At 42.5% G+C, this 22,044-nt stretch overlaps 1 protein-coding gene across 1 annotated transcript in view; it reads left to right on the forward strand.

Moving 5' to 3' along the window:
- Positions 1 to 22,044, forward strand: part of USH2A (usherin) — a 1,244,521-nt gene that overhangs the window by 289,749 nt on the left and 932,728 nt on the right. The window contains exon 20 of the mRNA XM_060246775.1: positions 25 to 169. Coding sequence (XP_060102758.1) covers positions 25 to 169 — 145 coding nt within the window. The remainder of the gene's footprint in view (positions 1 to 24; positions 170 to 22,044) is intronic.

Genomic DNA, 22,044 nt, shown 5'->3' on the forward strand with positions numbered 1-22,044 from the left:
ATGTTGATTCTAATTCTTTTGTAGGTTTTGTACACTGCTGAAGCTCATGAGCATTCCTATACAGCAGCAGGATTGGAACCATACAAGATTTATTATTTAACAGTTACTCTCTGCAATCGAGTTGGTTGTGTCACCAGTGAACCAGGAATGGGACGAACTTTAGCAGCTGGTAAGGAAGAAAAATATGTTCCATCCAAGTGCAAAGTTAGCACGTATCTTTTTAATGAGTACCATTACAGATGATCATAGGTTGATGCACAGTGACTGAGATAGGTGTTGTGTTAATACAAAGTGACTGGCCTAATTGGTATTTGTTTGCCATGACAAATTAAAACCAAAACACCTCATTTTCCACATAGGTTTGTAGTATATTGTAACGCCTGTATGGGGCTACTTTCTAATTCAAAAATCATTTAATCTACTTGTGTTTGCTTACATTTTCTGTAAACAAAGTTCATACAAATTAGTACCTATTGCATCAGTAGCACATTAATGTACAAATTAATGTGCAATTGTTCTACTTCTATATCAACAATTAGAACACACTTCCTTCTCTGTGTGGGGATGTGTGCTGAGTAGAAGTATGTGGGACTGGTGAGGGTTACAGGCTTGTCAAACTGTCCCTCCTTCCTGATTCCCACAGTAGGCAGATGCTGGAGTGCTTTGCTTAAATAATTTTTATTGCACCACAACTCCAGTTACAGTAAGCGGGAGCCCTTGATTGCACCACTCCACTAGCACCCCTCCCTCAAAGAGCCTTTATCCTAGTGCCTTATCCATTGCCAGCCAGATGGAAGTGTGGCACTCAAGGACTGTTTCCTTCAGGCATATAAGGATAGCTCTCCTTCCTCTTTCCCTTCCATTGTGCCTCTGACTTCCTTCATAGAATCATAGAGCTGGAAGGGATCTCCAGGGTCATCTAGTCCAACCCCTGCACAATGCAGGAAATTCACAAATACCTCCCCCTAAATTCACAGGATCTTCATTGCTGTCAGATGGCCATCCAGCCTCTGTCTAAAAACCTCCAAGGAAGGAGAGCCCACCACCTCCTGAGGAAGCCTGTTCCACTGAGGAACTGCTCTAACGGTCAGGAAGTTCTTCCTAATGTTGAGCCAGAAACTCTTCTGATTTAATTTCAACCCATTGGTTCTGGGGCCACAGAAAACAATTCCGCACCATCCTCTATATGCCAGCTCTTCAAGTACTTCAAGATGGTAATCATATCATCTCTCAGCCATCTCCTCTCCAGGCTAAACATACCCAACTCCTTCAACCTTTCCTCATAGGACCTGATCTCCAGACCCCTCACCATCTTTGTCGCCCTCCTCTCGACCCATTCCAGCTTGTCTATATCCTTCTTTAAATGTGGTTCCCAAAATTGAACACAATACTCCAGGTAAGGTCTTACCAGAGCAGAGTAAAGTGATACCATCACTTCACGTAATCTGGACACTATACTTCTGTTGATACAGCCCAAAATTGCATTCGCCTTTTTAGCCACCACATCACACTGTTGACTCATGTTCAACATATGATCCACTAAGACCCCTAAATCCTTTTCGCACATACTACTGCTAAAACAAGTCTCCCCATCCTATAAGCATGCATTGGATTTTTCCTACCTAAATGCAGAACTTTACCTTTATCCCTGTTAAAATTCATTTTATTGGTTTTAGCCCAGTTTTCCAGCCTGTCAAGGTCATCCTGTACCCTGTTTCTGTTTTCTACTGTATTTGCAACCCCTCCCAATTTAGTATCATCTGCAAATTTAATAAGCATTACCGCTATTCCTTCATCCAAATCATTTATAAAGATGTTGAAAAATACAGGCCCCTGGACAGATCCTCGAGGCACTCCACTTGTCACTCCTCTCCAAGAGGATGAGGAACCATTCACAAGCACTCTTTGGGTGCGATCTGTCAACCAGTTACAGATCCACCTGATGGTAACAGGATCCAAACCACATTTCACCAACTTGTCAACAAGGATAGTATGTGAAATCTTATCAAAAGCCTTACTGAAATCAAGATAAATGATGTCCTCAGCATGCCCCTGATCCAGCAAGGTAGTCGCTTTCTCAAAAAAAAAGAGATCAGGTTAGTCTGACATGACTTGTTCTAGAGAAACCTATGCTGGCTCTTAGTAATAACAGACATCCTTATTAAATGTTCCAGGTCTGACTGACTGATGATTTGTTCTAAACCTTTTCCAGCTATAGACGTCAAGCTGACGGGTTGGTAGTTACCCAGATCCTCCTTTTCCCCCTTCTTAAAGATGGGGACAGCATTCGCCTGCCTCCAATCTTCCGGCACCTCTCCTGCTCTCCAAGAATTCTCAAAAATAATAGCCAGAGGCTCAGAATTACACCCGCAGGCTCTTTTAGAACCCTTGGATGCAGTTCATGTGACCCTGAGGACTTAGTTTAATTTAAAGAAACTAGGTGTTTATGTACTACCCCTATGCTGATCCTAGGTTGGAACTTCATACCCTTCTTATATGTTCTGTTTTTTCCATGTTGAGCACCGTTTCCCTCAGAAAAGAAGATTGAGGAAAAGTAGGAATTGAGCAGTTCCACCCTCTCATTACCTGTTACAATTTCACTTTCCTGCCCTTGCAATGGGCCTACCATGTCCTTGCTCTTTTTCTTATTCTGAACATAAGAAAAGAACCTTTTTTGTTGTTTTTAGCATCTTTGGCTAGGCTAAGCTCATACCGAGCTTTAGCTTTCCTAACTCTTCCTCTACAAGCACTGGTGATTTGTTTATATTCATCCTCGGTTGTAAGGCCCCCCTTCCAATTCCTAAAGGAGTCTTTTTTATTTCTCAAGTCTTTAGAGAGCTGTTTATGGCACCAACTTGGCTTCCTTCTTTAGGTTTTTTCCATTTTTTATTTTCATAGGAATCATCTGTGAATGCACTATTAGTATTTCGCTTTTAAGAAGCTCCCACCCCTCTTGAACCCCCTTCTTCCTAAGTATTTCTGACCATGGGATTTTACTCAGTATAGTTCTAAGTTTATCAAAGTTTGCCTTTCTGAAGTCCAACCTATAAGTCTGACTACGTATAGCTTTCCCCTTTCCAGCCAGTTCGGTGCAGTGGTTAAGTGTGCGGACTCTTATCTGGGAGAACCAGGTTTGATTCCCCACTCCTCCACTTGCGCCTGCTAGCATGGCCTTGGGTCAGCCATAGCTCTGGCAGAGGTTGTCCTTGAAAGGGCAGCAGCTGTGAGAACCTTCTCAGCCCCACCCACCTCACAGGGTATCTGTTGTGGGGGAGGAAGATAAAGGAGATTGTGAGCCGCTCTGAGACTTTTCGGCGTGGAGGGCGGGATATAAATCCAATATCTTCTTATCTTCTTCTTTCCTAAGACTGTAAATTCCAAAATCACATGGTCACTACTGCCCAGCGTGCCCACTATTTCCACTTCTGCAATCAATTCTTCCTTGTTGGTGAGGACAGAATCCAAGATAGCAGATCCCCTTGTTTCCTTCTTCACTTTCTGGAAAAGGAAGTTGTCAGCAAGACAAGTCAGGAATCTATTTGATCTTTCATTTTTAGCAGTGTTGGACTTCAAACAGATTTCTGGATAATTGAAATCTCACATGATCACTGTATTCCTTCTCTTGGAGAACTTTGCAATCTGTTGTAGGATATCTCCTCCAAGTCCTCTGCCTGGCTTGGTGGTCTATAGCAGACCCCCACAATAATATCACTGTTATTTCTTACACCTTTAATTTTTACCCAGAGACTCTCAACTGAGCTGCCATGCTCAGATTCACGTATTTCCTCATGAATATGTACCTCCTTCACATATACTGCTATGCCTCCGCCCTTTCTCATTTGCCTGTCCCTTTTAAATAAGTTGTACCCCTGAATACTAATATTCCAGTTGTGAGTTTCATCCCACCAAGTTTCAGTAAGGCCTACTATGTCATAGTCTCCTTCCTGTATTAGGACTTCCAGTTCCTCCTGTTTGTTTCCCATACTCTGTACATTACTGTAGAGACATCGGAATCCATGTTTTAGGCATCCCAAGGGTTTAGTTTCTGGACATACCTGCTAGTTAACATTACCAAGCATATGTGCCACTCTCTGCAAATCTTTAGTGTTCTTATCCCCAGTTTCTAGCATTAAATGAGGTTCTGAATTATTATCTCACTCCCCCATACAATTTAGTTTAAACTCCTCCTTATTAGCTTACCAAGGCTGTTACCAAACACCCTTTTTCCTACCACCATAAAGTGCAAACCATCTCCTGATAGAAGACCTCCGTCTTGAAAGCGTAAGCCATGGTCCAGAAATCCGAACCTTTCCTGATGACACCATCAATGTAGTCAGTCATTTATTTGAAGTATTCTTCTTTCTCATCCTAAACCACGGCCTTCAAAAGGAAGAACTGATGAGAACACAACCTGTGCACCCAGCTCCTTCACCTTCTGACCCAGAGCCACATAGTCTTTTGTAATACGTCCAGGGCTATGATGGGCAGTATCTTTCATTCCTATGTGGATCAGCAAGAAAGGATAGTAATCAGTGGGCTTGATAAGTCTTCCAATCCTTTCTGTCACATCCTGGATGTGTGCACCTGGCAGACAGCAGACCTCTTGGGATGGCAAGTCTGGCCGGCACACTTTGGGCTCCACCTCTCTGAGCAAGGAGTCTCCAATCACCACCACCTTCCTCTCCCTATATTGGGGAGCAGAAGCTCCAGGCTTCTTATCCAGGATCCTGAGAAATCTTTTTTAAGCTTTGCGGAGGCTGGGGAAGTAGCCCTTGTTCCAATGGTTCAAAATCAGTTACTGTGGGGAGATCCTGGGACCTATTGCTGAGCAGCAGAGGCTCAGAACATCTCCTTATTTTCTTGCTCCTTTGAATTACATTTTTCCATGAATCCTCCTCCTGTGTTGGGTTCTCTTCCAATTCCTGAGATACCACTTCCACCTCTCGTCCTTTCAAGAGCGCCTCATGTGTTCTGCCAAGAAAATCTTCACCTTCCTTTATACACTGCAGTGTAGACAATTGTGCCTCCAGTCCCCATATCTTCTCCTCCAGCAGGGCCACTAACTTACACTTTCTGCAAGTGTAATTGCTGCTACTCTCAGGTAGAAATACAAACATTGCACAGTCTTTACATGTCACTGCCTCTGCTCCCTCACCAGCCATGCTGCTGCAATCCATTTCAAAATTCTCTTTATCTTGACTTCCCTGTAAATTTCACTACCAACTGCCACTTAAAACTACTTGTGAGTAACTACCCACCTTTCTACAGAACCCCCTGGCAAGAACCACAGGCCAAGAGCCATAGGCCAAGAGTCCTTTGGCTCTTGCCCTTTGGCTTGCATCAAAGGCTTCCACCTCTGGCAAGGATAAACCTTGCAAATTAAAGGCTCAAGTCCCCACCCACCTCTGACTCAACAGCCAGAGCAATACACAAAAGCAATCAGAAGGGTGGGGCCAGCAACTATCCCCAGGCAAACAAGCTTTCCTCACTCAGCAACTACTATACAAAAGACATACAAAAGCAATCAGAAACCCCTCTTCAGCAGGCACCAAGCCCTCACACAGTTCCCTCCCACAGCAACCCTGGGTAATGCTCCCCAGCTGTTTTAGAAAAGCAAATCAACACTCACCTTACCAGCAGCTCTGCCCCAGCTCCAAGCACCTTACTCTAATGCAGCTGAGCCACTGTTGGGACTTACCAACAGTCATGCTGGGACTTACCTCAGTTCTGCCTCATCACTCCCCCCATGCATACTTCTTCCCCCTTGCCACAACAGCCATGACCTTGCCCACTCCAGGAGGGTCACAGATCCACCCAGCTCTCTTCCCTGAAACCACCCTGCCTTTTGACAGGCTGTCAATGCTTCAGATGCCTGCCAGGAAGGCACCTGATGCATACCTGCCAGGAAGGCATTGGGCCCACCTCTGGCAGTAGCCATTCTCTTCCTGCTTCAACATGCAAGCTAATTCATGATCTGTGGAAGGAGAAGCCACCTCATCTGCCTCTGATCCTGCCCATGCCATGGTGGAATCTTCCACTAGGTCTCCCTAAATGTCACTTTCAGCCCATCCTGGGGCCAGGTAAGTGGACTAAGTGCTAGGTGAAGCTGACAGTCAGGGCTGGGCCTCATAAAATGATATTGAAGAAGCTTCCTAGAAGCTAAAGTTTTTCAACTGTATACACACACATGGAGTACTTTTACAGTTGACACATTTACTAAAGAAAAAAAAATCTGTGTAACTTTGTTTTCTGTATCAATTTCTGTAACATGTAACACTGCCTTATAAGAAAATGGCCTGTGAACCTGGAACTCTTCATTTCAAATCTTGTTGTTCCACAATGACTTTGACAAGCTACTATCTTCAGTGTCAGCCATGATCTGTAAAATATTGTTGACTTAAAATACAGTCATGTCTCTGTAATACATTGTGTAGAACTATTTTCATACCAGCCTCTCCATATTGCTTCCAAGAGCAAGGCCTGCATTGTCAGTGACTGGATAGCTTACAAGTTAAGCATGGTAGGTCATCTAATGTCAAAGTACTGAAGTCATGTGATAAGGATCACAAGGCAGACTGATGCAATGCCTGGAAGTCACTGAAGTCACAATGAGTCAGCATATTCACCGATAGGTGGGCTGAACTATAAAAGGAGCTGAATGCCAAAGTCTTTTTCCTGTCTGTATTATTGGTAGTCTGGCGAAGCATTTTGAAGCTCTGAATTGTGAATATTGTATATATACTACACTTCTGTGTGAATATCTGTAAATACACTAATAGTTCTGGAAGAACTGGTGTGGAGTCTCTTCTTGTCAGCGTGCCTATTCTTATCAGCCTATTCGGACAGCTCTCTGCTAACACTCGCAATCCATCAGGGTTATGGGCCCAGACAGCGAGCTGTGCTGTTGAGGCTATTTTTGGCTGTGAAGGTTCATGTGGAGAAGAGATGTGCAGGGCAGAAGTGTATGAGCGAGTCCGAGGAAAGTGCCGAGGACATCTCGTTATCCTTGTTGGTGAGTGACGAGGGGGAGGACGGAGTCCAGCTATCAGTGGAGGTCGGCGATATGGTGCAACTGCAGGCTGTGCCGGTGGAGAAGCTAACCTCAAATAATTATGCTGTGTGGTCTCTCCAGATGGAATATTTTCTTCGGAGGGAAGGACTGTGGGTGTTTGTTTCTAACCCTCCTGTGAATCCTACAGCTAATGAGGCAGCACAAGATCAGAAGGCCCATATTATTCTTTGTGTGGGAGATGATCAACTTATCTACGTTAGAGGCAAAGCCACCGCCAACGAGGCTTGGAATGCACTGCGTGGTATGTATGTGCGCACAACCGCTGGTTCGCTTATTGCCTTGACACAAAGAATGCACCGTACGCTGATGAGCCCAGGCAGTTGTGTAAAGGAGCATATCAAGGCTCTGACCAATTGTTTTGTGGAGTTGGAGACAAGAGGAAAAACTGTTGCAACTGATGATCGTGTTTATATTTTACTTTCATCGTTGCCGGGTGAATATTTGCAGCTAATTACATCGTTAGAGGCTGTGGATAGTACAATGCTGACTATGGAATATGTATGTGCTTGACTCTACGATTATCAGAACAGGATGACTGCAGCATCCCATTCTGGGAACGGAGCCAGTGCACCTGCCGGTGGGAGTGAGCAGAGCTCTGTGCCAAGTATGAAGCCTGTTGTGAGGCAGCAGCAGGAGGTCAGCCCGGTTGCTCTTCATGTACGAAAGTGCTATCGGTGTGGATATACAGCTCATATCAGATGGTTTTGCACTGAGGCTGGAAAGCAGCGGAAGAAGACATCACTGTCATCATCTGGAAGCCGTGAGCAAGCAAGACTGGTGACTGCAGGAGCGGCTGGACTACAGTCTGTTTGGCTGGTGGGCTCTGGTGCAACCAGTCATATCTGTACTGATAAAGTTTTGATTAAAAATGCCCAAATGCCTGTTCTAACACATGCAAACCTCGCAGGTGGGTCTGAGTCAGAGGTAGTGTGCAAAGGTCGGGTAAGTTTTCAGCTCTGAGGTGTGAGCTGGAGGAGGTGCTCTGCGTGCTGGAGCTGAAGTCTAATTTGCTAAGTGTAAGTGCATTAGCAAAAGCAGGGTTTGATGTGTCTTTCACTGTTACAGATTGCAAAGTGTCTAGAAACGGAAAGGTTCATTCCTGGGGGAGAATGATTGATGGTGTATATGTAGTGGAAAGCGGTCTGCAAAAGCAGAGCAAGTGTCCAATATATGTCCACATGATTCATGTGTCCATTTGCTGCACCACAGACTTGGCCATTCTAGCTTTCACACAATAAATAAAACTTTGTCACTGCTACAACATTCATCAGTGAAGAACTGCAAGGCATATTTAGACTGCCAAATATGTAAACAGGTGAAAAGTAAAGCATTCCCTGTCGCTAAAGAAAGTCTGAGAGTGTCTAAAGGGCCTCTAGAAATGGTCTATACCAACATAGTGGGACCATTCCCAAAGAGCCACTCATCAAACAAATATCTGTTATTGATAATTGACGACTGTACCAGATATTGTTGGTCATTTGTGCTTAAACAGAAGTCTGAAGTGTTCAATTGTTTCAAGTTGTAGGCAACGAAAGTGCAAAAACAACTTGGGGTGCAGCTGAAAGTTGTACAATCAGATAAAGGCGGAGAGTTTATGTCTAATCAGTTTAACACATGGCTGGAAAAACAGGGTGTTGTGCACAGCGTAGCAAACCCAGCAACTCCCGCAGAGAATGGAATTGTGGAAAGGGGGTGTGTGTGTGCAGTTCTTCAACAAATGATGTATGCCATGTTGTCTGATGCAGATTTACCTATAGCTTATTGGGCTGAAGCACTTTTGGTGGCTACATTTCTGCATAACAGACTATGGACCAAAGCTACAGATAATATTCCTTATCTAGCTCTGTATAATAAGGAACCAAGCTTAGAATTTCTAACAGTGTTTGGTTCTAAAGCTTGAATTAACATCCCTTTACACCTAAGACGGAAAGGAGGTGCAAGGTCCGAGAAACTAGTATTCCTAGGGTATCAGATACACATGAAATCATACAGATTCAGTGATTCAGATAAAAAGATCACATTAAGCAGATCAGCAAATTTCAGCGAGCATGGAAATTGGCAAAGAATTCATGGGACTGAAGGAAAGACTCATGTGTGGTTGCCATTAACTGATAATAGTTCTGAGTTAGAGATTAAGCCAGAAACTGAGCAAGTGCCTGTTAATGTAAAACAGGAGGTGCCTGAGCATGAGCAGAGTACTGATCAGGTGCCGAGAGTGTCTTCCTGAAGCACCAAGGGAGTTCCTCCTGTCTGATATGGATACAATAACAGTGTTAATCATGTATATTTAACTGAGCCTGAAAGTTATAATGAGGTTTTACCACTGCCGGAGGAGGAGAAGGAAGCTTGGCTGACAGCCATGAAAAGGGAGTATTGTTCCCTGTATGAAAAGAATGTGTTTTCTCAAACAAGCAAACATATATTAATAAGGTATTACAATGTGAAGGAGGCAATCAGTCGTGGTGTTATGTCATTGGTAAAATGTTCCACAGACAATAATATTGCAGACCTGTATACCAAATGTTTGTGCACAGAAAAACATGTCAAACTAACAATGTTGTTAGGCATGCATTAACTTATAACCTAAGGAGGTGTGTCAGTGACTGGATAGCTTACAAGTTAAGCATGGTAGATCATCTAATGTCAAAGTACTGAAGTCATGTGATAAGGATCACAAGACAGACTGATGCAATGCCTGGAAGTCACTGAAGTCACAATGAGTCAGCATATTCACCGATAGGTGGGCTGAACTATAAAAGGAGCCAAATGCCAGAGTCTTTTTCCTGTCTGTATTATTGGTAGTCTGGCGAAGCATTTTGAAGCTCTGAATTGTGAATATTGTATATATACTACACTTCTGTGTGAATATCTGTAAATACACTAATAGTTCTGGAAGAACTGGTATGGAGTCTCTTCTTGTCAGCATGCCTTTTCTTATCAGCCTATTCGGACAGCTCTCTGCTAACACTCGCTATCCGTCATGCATCGTATCAATAAGTAATTTGTTCAGCTAATTTAAGATAGATAATTGCAGTGAAGGTTTGTGATGTCTAATTCTTACAAACAGGCTATAATAATATTCTTATTTAAAGCAGCAAATTCTGGAATATGCTCTAGTGTAGTGGTCCCCAAACTTTTTGGCACCAGGGACCAGTTCTACTGCAGCCGCCACCACCACAGCCCACCCCCTCCCTTCCCTTCCCCAGCACTGTGCCATGCTCTGCCCCCCCATCTGCCATTTGCATCATTGCAATGCGATGCCATGCTCCATCACCCCCCCACACACCACAAGGCTCGGCTCCCTGACACTGCCAGGGCCCATCCCCTCTCTTCCTTTCCCCAGCGCCACACCATACTCCACACCCTCCCCCCAGCATGATCAAAGAAGACTCGGAGTTGGCCCTACCCACTTCAGCAGGGCCCCGGCTGATTTTAAATCATTTGAAGAGAAGGCTGGAGGAGGAGTTTCATCCCACCCTCACTTCCAGAAGCCTGAGCCTCATTGCAGTGCCCCTCTGATCACACGGGGAGGTGGGCGATGGAGCTCGGCTCTACCCACTTTGGCAGGGCCTGGGCTGATTCGAAGTTATTTGAAGTAGGCTGAAGGAGGCTTCTCCCTCCCCTTAACTTCCAGGAAGGGCGAAACTCCTCCTCCAGCCTGCTCTTCAAACAGAATCAGCCTGGACCCTGCCGAAGCAGGTAGGGCTGACTCCAAGCCTTGTCGCTCCTCTGATCGCGCAGTGGGGAGGGGGGAGCATGGCGCGGCACTGGGGGAAGGAAGAGATGGGATGGGTGGTGGGGAGCTGAACCTTGTCATGCAGGGGGATGATGGAGTGCAACGCTGCGAAGGGTGGGGGCGGCAGGGGGCAGAGGCGACCTGGTTGCTAACCTGGTTGCTAACAGGCAGTGGACTGGGGTATGGGAACCCTTGCTCTAGTGGGTGAGGTCTGATAAGTGGGTTGGGCTGGGTTTGTAGTATCACCAGTTATGGAAGGCCCAACCATCACTGGATTGTACATATATAAAGATTTTTGTATTTATATAATCTTCTTGCCTTAGCTGATTGGCACTATCTGCAATTAATCCATTGCCTTCATGCCCAGTTTGATCCAGATGCACTTGCGGTGTCAGGCCTCAATTATGTATTACCTTTTTTTTTACTTCTATAAATTCAGGATGAAAAGAAACACATACCTTGGTATGCCTACTTGAAACATGATCAAATCTGTAACTGATTAATTATGGCAAAATGGGAATATGCAACAATATCAGAGAGCCAACATGGTGTAGTGGTTGGAGTGTCATACCAGGATCTGAGAGACCAAAGTCCAAATCCCCATAATGTCATGAAAGCTTGCTGAGTGACCTTCATCCAGATATATGCCATTGCTCAGTGTAAGAGGTTGCCGTGAGGATAAAATGAAGGAGAAGAGAATGATATAAGCTGCTTTGAGTCTCCATTGGGAAGGAAGGTGGGATTTAAATGAAGTAAATAATAATAGCCAAATTCAGAAAACAATATGGCAGGAAATACTGCAAGATGGTAAACAAACCTATAGAATACAGTTAATACAGAATACTAAATTATTATCTGCTGTTACTGGATATCTAGTAGATTTCAGGGAGGGATGGTGGCTCAGTAGTAGAGCATCTGCTTGGGAAGCAGAAGGTCCCAGGTTCAATCCCTGGCATCTCCAAAAAAGGGTCCAGGCAAATAGGTGTGAAAAACCTCAGCTTGAGACCCTGGAGAGCTGCTGCCAGTCTGAAAAGACAATACTGACTTTGATGGACCAAGGGTCTGATTCAGTATAAGGCAGCTTCATATGTTCATATGTTCATTTCTTTCTGACTTGGATAGCCCAGGCTAGCCCTATCTTGTCAAATATTGAAAGCTAAACAGGGTCAGCAGCACTGATTAATATTTGAATGGGAGACCACAAAGGAATACCAGGGTTGCTATGCAGAGGCAGCCTATGGCAAATCATCTCCGAATGTCTCATGCCTTGAAAACCCTAGATCTTATGAGCCTTGGTAAAAGCTAAAGAAAGAGCCCCATGGCGCAGAGTGGTAAAGCTGCAGTACTGCAATCAGAGCCCTCTGCTCACGACCTGAGTTCAATTCCAGCAGAAGCTGGTTCAAGTAGCTGGCTCCAGGATGACTCAGCCTTCCAGCCTTTTGAGGTTGGTAAAATGAGCTTGCTGGGGGGAAGGTGTAGATGACTGGGGAAGGCAATGGCAAAAAACCCTGTAAAAAAATCTGCCATGAAAACGTTGTGAAAGCAACGTCACCCCAGAGTCGAAAATGACTGGTGCTTTTTACCTTTTAATAGCTAAAGAATTACTTCTTCAAAAGTGGGAAGCAATAGCTATGCCCCATACAGAAATATGGGCTGAAGCAATGTTAGACCTTTCTTTTAATGGACAAGAAACAAATGTGGGAATGAAAGATCCATATGGAAACGAATGATACTGCCAGTCACAGCCCTGAATGTATTAGAAAAGACTATGTGGCTCTGGGTCAGTGGGTGAAGAAGCTGGGAGCACAGGTTGTGTTCTCGTCAATTCTTCCTGTTGATGGCTATGCCTTAGGATGAGAAAGAAGAATACTTCAAATAAATGACTGGCTACGTCAATGGTGTCATCAGGAAAGATTCGGATTTCTGGACCATGGCTTACGCTTTTGAGACAGTGGTCTTCTATTGGAAGATGGCTTGCACCTTATGTCAGTAGGAAAAAGGGTGTTTGGTAACAACCTTGCTAGGCTAATAAGGAGGGGTTTAAACTAAATTGTATGGGGGAGCAAGACAATAATTCAAAGCTTAACTCATTTAAGAACACTAAAGCTTTGCAGAGAGTGGCACATACACTAGGTGATGTTAACCTGTATGGAAACTAAATCCTCAGGATGCATAAAACATGGACTCCAATATCTCTACATTAATGCACAGAGTATGGGAAACAAATAGGAGGAACTGGAAGTCCAATACAGGAAGGAGACTGTGACATAATAGGCCTTACTGAAACTTGGTGGGATGACACAACTGGAATATTAGGATTCAGGGATACACCTTATATAAAAGGGACAGACAAATGAGAAAGGGCAGAGATGTAGCAGTATATGTGAAGGAAGTATGTACTTGTGAGGAAATACGTGAATCTGAGCATGGCAGCACAGCTGAGAGTCTCTTGGTAAAAATAAAAGGAATAAGAAAAAACAGTGATATTGTGGTGGGGGTCTGCTATAGACCACCAAGCCAGGCAGAGGACTTGGATGAGATATCCTACAACAGATTGCAAAGTTCTCCAAGAGACGGGACACAGTGATCATGGGAGATTTCAATTACCCAGAAATCTGTTGGAAGTCCAACTTTGCTAAAAATGAAAGATCAAATACAAAGAAGCCTAAAGAAGCAAAGGTGGCTCCATAAACAGCTCTTGAGAAATAAAAAAGACTACTTTAGAAATTGGAAGGAGGGCCTTATAACCAAGGATGAATATAAACAAATCACTAGTGCTTGTAGAGAAAAGGGTAGGAAAACTAAAGCTTAGTATGAGCTTAGGCTGGCCAAAGATGCTAAAAACAACAAAAAGGGTTCTTTTCTTATGTTCAAAGTAACAAAAAGAGCAAGGACATGGTAGGCCCATTGCGAGGGCAGGAAAGTGAAATTGTAACAGGTAACAAACTGCTCAGTTCCTACTTTTCCTCAGTCTTCTCTTCTGAGGGAAGCAGTGCTGAACATGGCAAAAAAAAAAGAACATATGAGGGTATGGAGTTGCAACCTAGGATCAGCATAAGGGTAGTACATAAAAGGAAGATCCGGGTAACTACTGACCCGTCAGCTTGATGTCTATACCTGGAAAAGTTTTAGAACAAATCATCAAACAGCCAGTCCTGAAACATTTAGAAAGGATGGCTGTGATTACTAAGAGCCAGCATGGGTTTCTCTAGAACAAGTCATGTCAGACTAACCTGATCTCTTTTTTTTTTTGAGAAAGGGACTACCTTGCTGGATATGGGGAATTCTGTAGACATAGTTTATCTTGATTTGAGTAAGGTTTTTGATAAGGTTCCACATACTGTCCTTGTTGACAAGTTGGTAAAATATGGTTTGGATCCTGTTACCATTAGGTGGATGTGTAACTGGTTGACAGATCGCATCCAAAGAGTGCTTGTGAATGGTTCCTCATCCTCTTGGAGAGGATTGGCAAGTGGAGTGCCTCAAGGATCTGTCCTGGGACCTGTTTTGTTCAACATCTTTATAAATGATTTGTGTGACGGAACCGGCCCGATTCTGCCTTCAGACCCGGTCCCGTCAGCTCCCTATGGAGTCGCCAACTCCTGGAGGGAGCTATTTCTCCTCCTGCCCCTTGGGCTCGCTGCCACCACCTGCTCAGTCTAGGGGTTCAGATTGAGAGGAACAGGACTCCCAATCCCCCTCTCCAGCTATGAGGCCCGGCCTCAAGGTCCTCTGCCACCCTGTACTTGGGTATCACAGAGACCTCAGCACTTCTTTGGGGAACCCCTGGAGGATTGGCACCTTATCCAACTGCATGCCTTCCCCCTTCCCTGGGGCCCCCTTCTCAACATAGCGTGGTCTAAGCGGTTTGGGGATCTATGTGGTACAGAGATAAACTGCCAGCATTTAAGACAGCAAAAAAAAAAAAATTATTTAAAAGAGAAAAAGAAAGGGAAAGAAAAACAAAACAAAAACAGTTGCATTTAAAAAGTTAGCACAGCACAGCACACAGCATAACAAAGAAAAGTTGATTATAAACGCATCCTGCTGGCCCTGATCTAAACATGCCCTGCCCCTTTGGATGACTTACTTTGTCTTACTGCCTGGAGGCCTCATTCTCTTTTGAATAGGCCGCATGCACAGGCAGGAGCTCCCCCACTGGCAACCTCTTCCTTCGAGCTGCAGCTGAGAACTGAAAACTCTTCCTCCTAACCCACATGCAGAGAACAAAAGAACTTCCTGTCTCTCTAGGAGACTTTCCCCCTAGCGTTGTTGGTTTGGCTCTGGAAGGGAGAGGGGGGTTGGAGGGAGGCTACAAAGCCTGCTGGGGAATTTACTGATCCCTGCCAATGAAGCACCAACACTCTAAGATGGTGTTTCTCCACAATTTGGATGAAGGAATAGAGGGAATACTTATTAAATTTGCAGATGATACTAAATTGGGAGGGGTTGCTAGTGCCCAGGGTGGTCACTATTGCCCAGGGTGCCCACTATTTCCACTTCTTCAAACAATTCTTCCTTGTTTGTGAGAATCAAACCCAAGATAGCAGATCCTCTTGTTTCCTTCTTCATTTTTTGGAAATGGAAGTTATCAGCAAAAAAAGTCAGGCATGTATATGACCTTTCATTTTTAGCAGAGTTGGACTTCCAACAGATGTCCAGGTAATTGGAATCTTCCACAATCACTGTATCCCTTCTCTTCCAGAACTTCGCAATCTGTTGTAGGAGTATCTGTTTTAGGAGTATCTGTTGTAGGAGTATCTTATGAAGGGTTCTCATCCTCTTGGAGTGACAAGTGGAGTCCCTCAAGAATCTGTCCTGGGACCTGTTTTGTTCAACATCTTTATAAATGATTTGGATGAAGGAATAGGGGGAATACTTATTAAATTTGCAGATGATACTAAATTGGGAGGCGGTGCAAACACAGGAGACCAGATACAGAATGATCTTGACAAACTGGAAAACTCGGCTAAAACCAATAAAATGAATTTTAACAGGGATAAATGTAAAGTTTTGCATTTAGGTAGGAAAAATCCCATGCATGGCTATAGGATGGGGGAGACTTTCTTAGCAGTAGTATGTGCAAAAAGGATCTCGGGGTCTTAGTGGACCATACACTGAATATGAGTCAACAGTGTGATGTGGTGGTTAAAAAGGCAAATGCAATTTTGGGCTGTATCAACAGAAGTATAGTGTCAATATCGCCGTGAAGTGATGGCATCGCTTTACTCTGCTCTGGTAAGATCTCACCTGGAGTATTGTGTTCAGTTTTGGGCACCACATTTTAAGAAGGATATAGAGAAGCTGGAACAGGTCCAGAGGAGGGCGACGGATGGTGAGGGGTCTGGAGGCCAAGTCCTATGAAGAAAGGTTGAAGGAGCTGGGGATGTTTAGCCTGGAGAGGAGGTGGCTAAGAGGTGATATGATCACCATCTTCAAGTATTTGAAGGGCTGTCTTATAGAGGATGGTGTGGAATTGTTTTCTGTGGCCCCAGAAGGTAGGACCAGAACCAATGGATTGAAATTAAAAGAGTTTCTGGCTCAACATTAGGAAGAACTTCCTGACAGAGCAGTTCCTCAGTGGAACAGGCTTCCTCAGGAGGTGGTGGGCTCTCCTTCCTTGGAGGTTTTTATCTGGATAACCAGTTTTATTAAATGTAACAGGGAAAATTAGGGGATTGGGGGGAAGGATCAGAGATAGGATACAGAAAATAAAAGAATAGATTACAGTTATTACTACATCAAGAAAAACAAAAGAAAAAATATAATTCATTATACCTGCAAGTACTCAAAATTAATGCATAGATATTACCTTTAAAGTCTACAAATATTTTATGATCTTTTGATATTACTGTAAAATCCTCCTGTTTTACCAACTCTTTAATGGCAGATTCCAGATTCTTATCTACCATATCTGTGACCATACAAAACCAAATCTATGTATCTTTAATCTACATAAAGCAACAGAAGGAAGAAAAAAAAGAAGAGAAAGAAAGGTTCAAATTCCAGTCTTCAGTACTAGCTTATTAACCAAGAGATTTCAATATGTTGCAATAGCAGCTGCATCTCTATCTAATTTACAAAGGAATCTCAAGGCTAAACGAAAATAAAACTAGCTTCTTATTAACCATGAAAGGCTTTTGCGTTAGATGGGTACATTTATGATACTCATGTCTTGTTAGCAAATGTTGATAACTTTAGGCATCTACTTGAACAGTTAGCTGTCTTTAATAAACAAAAAAGATGGGTTTTCAAAAAGAAAAGAGAAAAGATAAGCAAGGGAGGAAAAGAAGAAAAAACACAAACCAATGGAAGGCTGTTTTTACAGCAGCCCTCATCTCAGAAAACGCTAGCCATTCCCAATTGCTCTCACAACTTCACACTAAACAGAAAGGGGAACCTTGATCTGTAGAGAAGATATATCTCATTCCCATCAAATTGTACTCATTTATATCTCATATATCTCATTCCCATCAAATTGTACTCATTTACTTCCCTGAAAAGCAAAGAAAAAAGCTCTTAGTGGATTAATTCATTGGCAGACATCTCCATGCATGGGAATGAACAAAGGGCACCTCCTCACCAGTCATTCAAGAAAAAGCAAAAATATTAAAGGTATGTATTTCCTTATATATGTATATGTGTGTATGTAGTTCTAGCTACAATCGTCCAAATTCTAATTAAGCAGATTAATTTTTAGCCTTACATTAGCGTATATTTAAATTTTAAAAAGTTTTACAAGTTGTTAGAGTAATTAAAACTCCTCTTTTTAAGCAACAGATTGTTAAACTTCATTATGATTTTGAGCTTTGCAGAAAATCACACCAAACCAAAACAAGCTGCCCATTCAATTTAAAAAATAAAAAACCAAATAATCCTGCTTTAGGTTTGAAGAATTCATCAAAAAAAGGGGGGGGGATTAAAAATTAAGTCCCATAATATTGTGCCTGTTAGGGAATAGTCTTATAATCTCTTCTTATAGTTTGAATAAGAATGAAGATCCCCTAGTTCGAAAATCAGAATATCCATTCCAAGGTGTTATGTCAGATCCATAATATTATGCTCATGTCAAGCCACTGTATGGTAAGAGTTTATATTCTCTTCTTCCTAAAAGCCTCCCAAGTCATAATCCTTGTTGTTGGACTTGCTCTGAGGCTGTAGATTTTAATTGAGTTGACTGATTTTTCCCTTTCATTGCTGAGCATTTTTACAAAGAGCTTTGGAGCCGAATCAATGTTATTCCCCCCTTTCTTTGTCTCAGTGAGCTATAGGTTTCGTTTCTCCTGCATAAGTGCATAAACGGCATTCATTTTAAAATCAGGCAAGGCAATCTCAGGCAGTTTCATTTTTGCCTGCTTCTCAGGCAGATTTTGTGCTCCTTGATACCTCTGTTCTTGTATATTTTCCATATTTTCCATTTCTTTACAATTCTCCAGGAATTTCCCCATCTGTTCATGAACATATGAAGCTGCCTTATACTGAATCAGACCTTGGGTCCATCAAAGTCAGTATTGTCTTCTCAGACTGGCAGTGGCTCTCCAGGGTCTCAAGCTGAGGTTTTTTCACACCTATTTGCCTGGACCCTTTTTTGGAGATGCCGGGGATTGAACCTGGGACCTTCTGCTTCCCAAGCAGATGCTCTACCACTGAGCCACTGTCCCTCCCCAATTCCTTTACCAATTCTGCTAAAAGACCAAGTCCCTGCCTTATGGAGAGTATAGTAGCCATAAAATCTTTTGAATTATTCATCTCTGCTGTTATAATCAGTGTGATAGTAGAAATCAGAGAATAAGTTCAAAGTGCCAGGTTAAAAATCCAGAAATCCAGCTTTTCTCATATAAGTCACATTCCACCTTTGATCAAGCTTTGTATAGTATGTTGGTAGTCCAATTGTCACTTATTTAATTTTAAACCACATCTATCCACAACTATATACTCAGTCCAATTCCTTTTACTTGAAATAAAGACAATTGTTAAGCTTGTTCTTTTAATTTTAGAAGCCTCTCTTGTGTGTGTGTGGGGGTGTCTTTTAGCCTCCTCCCCCTCCTTTTGAACAGTCATATTTGGTTTTATAATAGGACTTTAGTTGATAGGTTACATTCCAAAGTGAACTTACTTGCAGGGTATAGTTTGTTAGTTGAAGTAGAAAGAGAATTAGAAGAAAGTGTTTTGTTACCGGTAGTGAGGCTTCAGGATAGACAAAGAACCAGGCTTCGCCCGCCGACAAAATCCCTGGGAATGTCGTTTCCCATGCTGTCAGGGCTCCCCTTCCAGGGGTCCCCTCGGGTATCTGGCTTCCCAGACCCCCTCAATCTGCTCAATTTGGGGAGTTCACAAGAGCTGCAATTCCCCTCACCTTGCTGAGCTGAAGCCCACTTGGAGGTTTTTAAACAAAGGCTAGATGGCCATCTGACAGCAGTGAAGATCCTGTGAATTTAGGGGGAGGTATTTGTGAATTTCCTGCATTTTGCAGGGGGTTGGACTAGATCACCCTGGAGGTCCCTTCCATGATTCTATGATTCTATGAAATGTGAAAGATCATAATACTAGATCTGTATTTATTTGACTATTAACATATGTTGTGTATTAGCTGCTATTAGGTCATTATGTGAATTAATTATGGCTATTCCAGGTCTGAGCAGGAGATTTTTGGGACTGTCTCTAATTAGCCATGAGGGAGTCCTTTCCCCCCATGTGCTTTGTACTATATCACAGAGCTTAAGCTTATTTAAATTGATCTAATTAGCGTAGACTAGTAAGGTTCTACATTAGATAGCACATATGCAACTGGTAGTGGTGCTGCGAAGTTCAGAGCCATGTGGCCTCACCCAAAGTTTTGCCAGGCTACTTATTAGCAGTAACTAGCACTAGTGTTAGGGCTGCTTATTTGAAAAAGTAAAACAAGAATTAATAAATAAAAACTTATGTCTTTGTCTGATCACATTGGTTTTAAGGTGGAGGACACGAGGAAGGCACTCTTTTTGATGCTGGGCAGCATTCAGTGGGGCCATCACCACTATTTGACCAATTTAGCACTCACCCAACACCGCTCTCACGTTCGTCTTCTCAGCACGGCGTCCTTCCAATTTCCCACTATCTGCCCCAGGGCCACAGCAAGGATTGGCATTTAAGCGCAGCAAATAGAAACTGGTTTTTAGCGGTTTCTGTTTGCTGTGTGAAAACGCCAATCCTTGCTGCAGCCCCAGGGCAGATAGTGGGAAATTGGAAGGACACCACGCTGAGAAGACTAACATGAGAGCAGCAAAGGGTGAGTGCGAAATTGATCTCTGTCATGGGGAGATGCTGGTGGGGCTCAATACAATTCTCTTTTAAAAAATTTAACCTTACATGTCTGAGATCAAATTAACTTATCATCATAGTTATCTCTATGATAAACATACCCATCAACTGAAACTGGCATTAAACAAATATTCAGATTGGCTCCTTTAATTATGCCTTTCCCTTTAAGCCTTCACAGCAAAGGAAAAGAGACTTTAAATTAAAGTTACAAGAATCACACCCTCATGCATATCATTAAAACACTGCACAAAAGATATCTTGTTGGAATTATATGTTTAGTATTGTGATTTTTTTTTTGCAGTGCATTATCAATGTGTGTTGGTAACATGGGAGGGGGCAACAAATGAAGTGAAGGCTGTAGCACATGCTTCAGTTCCAGAATTCATTACAGAAATGTTCATCCTTAAACTAAAATTGAAGAATGGAATGCAGCATCAAATTTCAGGCATAGGCCAGAATGGGACAAATCTACTCATTCCCAGAAATCAGCAGTAATGACTTCTGTGAAAACTGATTCAAGATCAGAATGTTTATGTCCTTACAATTTTTAGAGTTAGAACTGAGTAAGAGAGAATAAAGCCCAAGGTCAGTCAAACTTCTTGAGTAAGCAAGAATTTTAATCTGGGTTTTTAATTTATATCTCCAGCACTATGTTTATAGTTTCACAAAGTATGCAAATTTATTCTTTATTCATCCAGTTGTCATATATGAATTGGAAAACCAGTGCCAACCTTTTACATCTCTGTAGCTCAGCATCTTGCAAGCCATTCTAATGAGCATTCAATAGAAGATAATGGCATTTAAATAGGATTCTTTGTTATTATTAATGATAAAGCCATAATACCTCTTTGTCAATTTCTTTAAAATAAATGGCTCACTGAACCTGGAAAGTTCATTTATGACTGTCTCCTTCTGAGCAGCTTTAGTACTTTGACATTAATTGCACTAAGTACATAAGAATATAAGAAGTATCCTGCTGGATCAGACCAATAGTCCATCTAGTCCAGCATCCTGTCTCACACAGTGGCTAACCAGTTCCTCTGGATGACCAACAGCAGGGCATAGAGGTTGAGTACTTCCCCTAATATTGCCTCCTGGATCTGGGATTTTTAGTGCCTCTGAATATTGAGATTCCCCTCAGTCACCATGGCTAATAGCCATTAATAGATTTATCCTCCATTAATCTTTCTAATCTCCCTTTAAAGCTGTTTATTCCTATGGCCATCACTATATTCTCTGACAGTGAATTCTACATTTTAATCACTCTCTGTGAAAAGTAGTATTTCATTTTGTCCATCCTGAACCTACTGCCCATCAGCTTCATTGGATGCTTTCAAGTTTTAGTATTTTGGGAAAGGAAGAAAAATTCTCTTTGTCAACTATCTCCACCCCATGTATAACTTTATAAACCTCTGTCATGTCCCCTTTAATTTTGTAACCTCTACAGTGTCCCCCTTAGTTATCTTTTCTAAACTGAGAAGTCCCAGACTCTTTAGCCATTCCTCATATGAAAGTTGCTTCAACCACCTCATCATCATCATTTTTTGAGCTCCTCAATGTACTTTTGGAGATACAGTGACCAGAAGTTTACCCAGTGACTAGAAGTATACCCAGCATTCCAAATTAGTTGATACCTCAGGTCTACTCAGGGACATTACAATTTGGCTCATTTTAAATGAGACAGGAGAAATTTCAGTATTTATCTTTTCCGGATCTGGCTATTTTTTAGGCTTAAATAATGTTTCTTATAAATGATTTTCATTGAAGTAAAGAAACAACCCGTTGGCTATGTGTCTTTTTTGTTCTGATGGACAACCAAAGTATGACTAGCTAATAAGTAAAGATTTTAATTATGGCTACTACTTTGACTACTTTATTAAATGAGAGAGAAAACAAGAGTATGAGACACATTGTATTTGCCAGCAATGACTGGATT

Source organism: Heteronotia binoei, chromosome 1, assembly GCF_032191835.1.
Source record: "Heteronotia binoei isolate CCM8104 ecotype False Entrance Well chromosome 1, APGP_CSIRO_Hbin_v1, whole genome shotgun sequence".
Classification (NCBI taxonomy): Eukaryota; Metazoa; Chordata; class Lepidosauria; order Squamata; family Gekkonidae; genus Heteronotia; species Heteronotia binoei.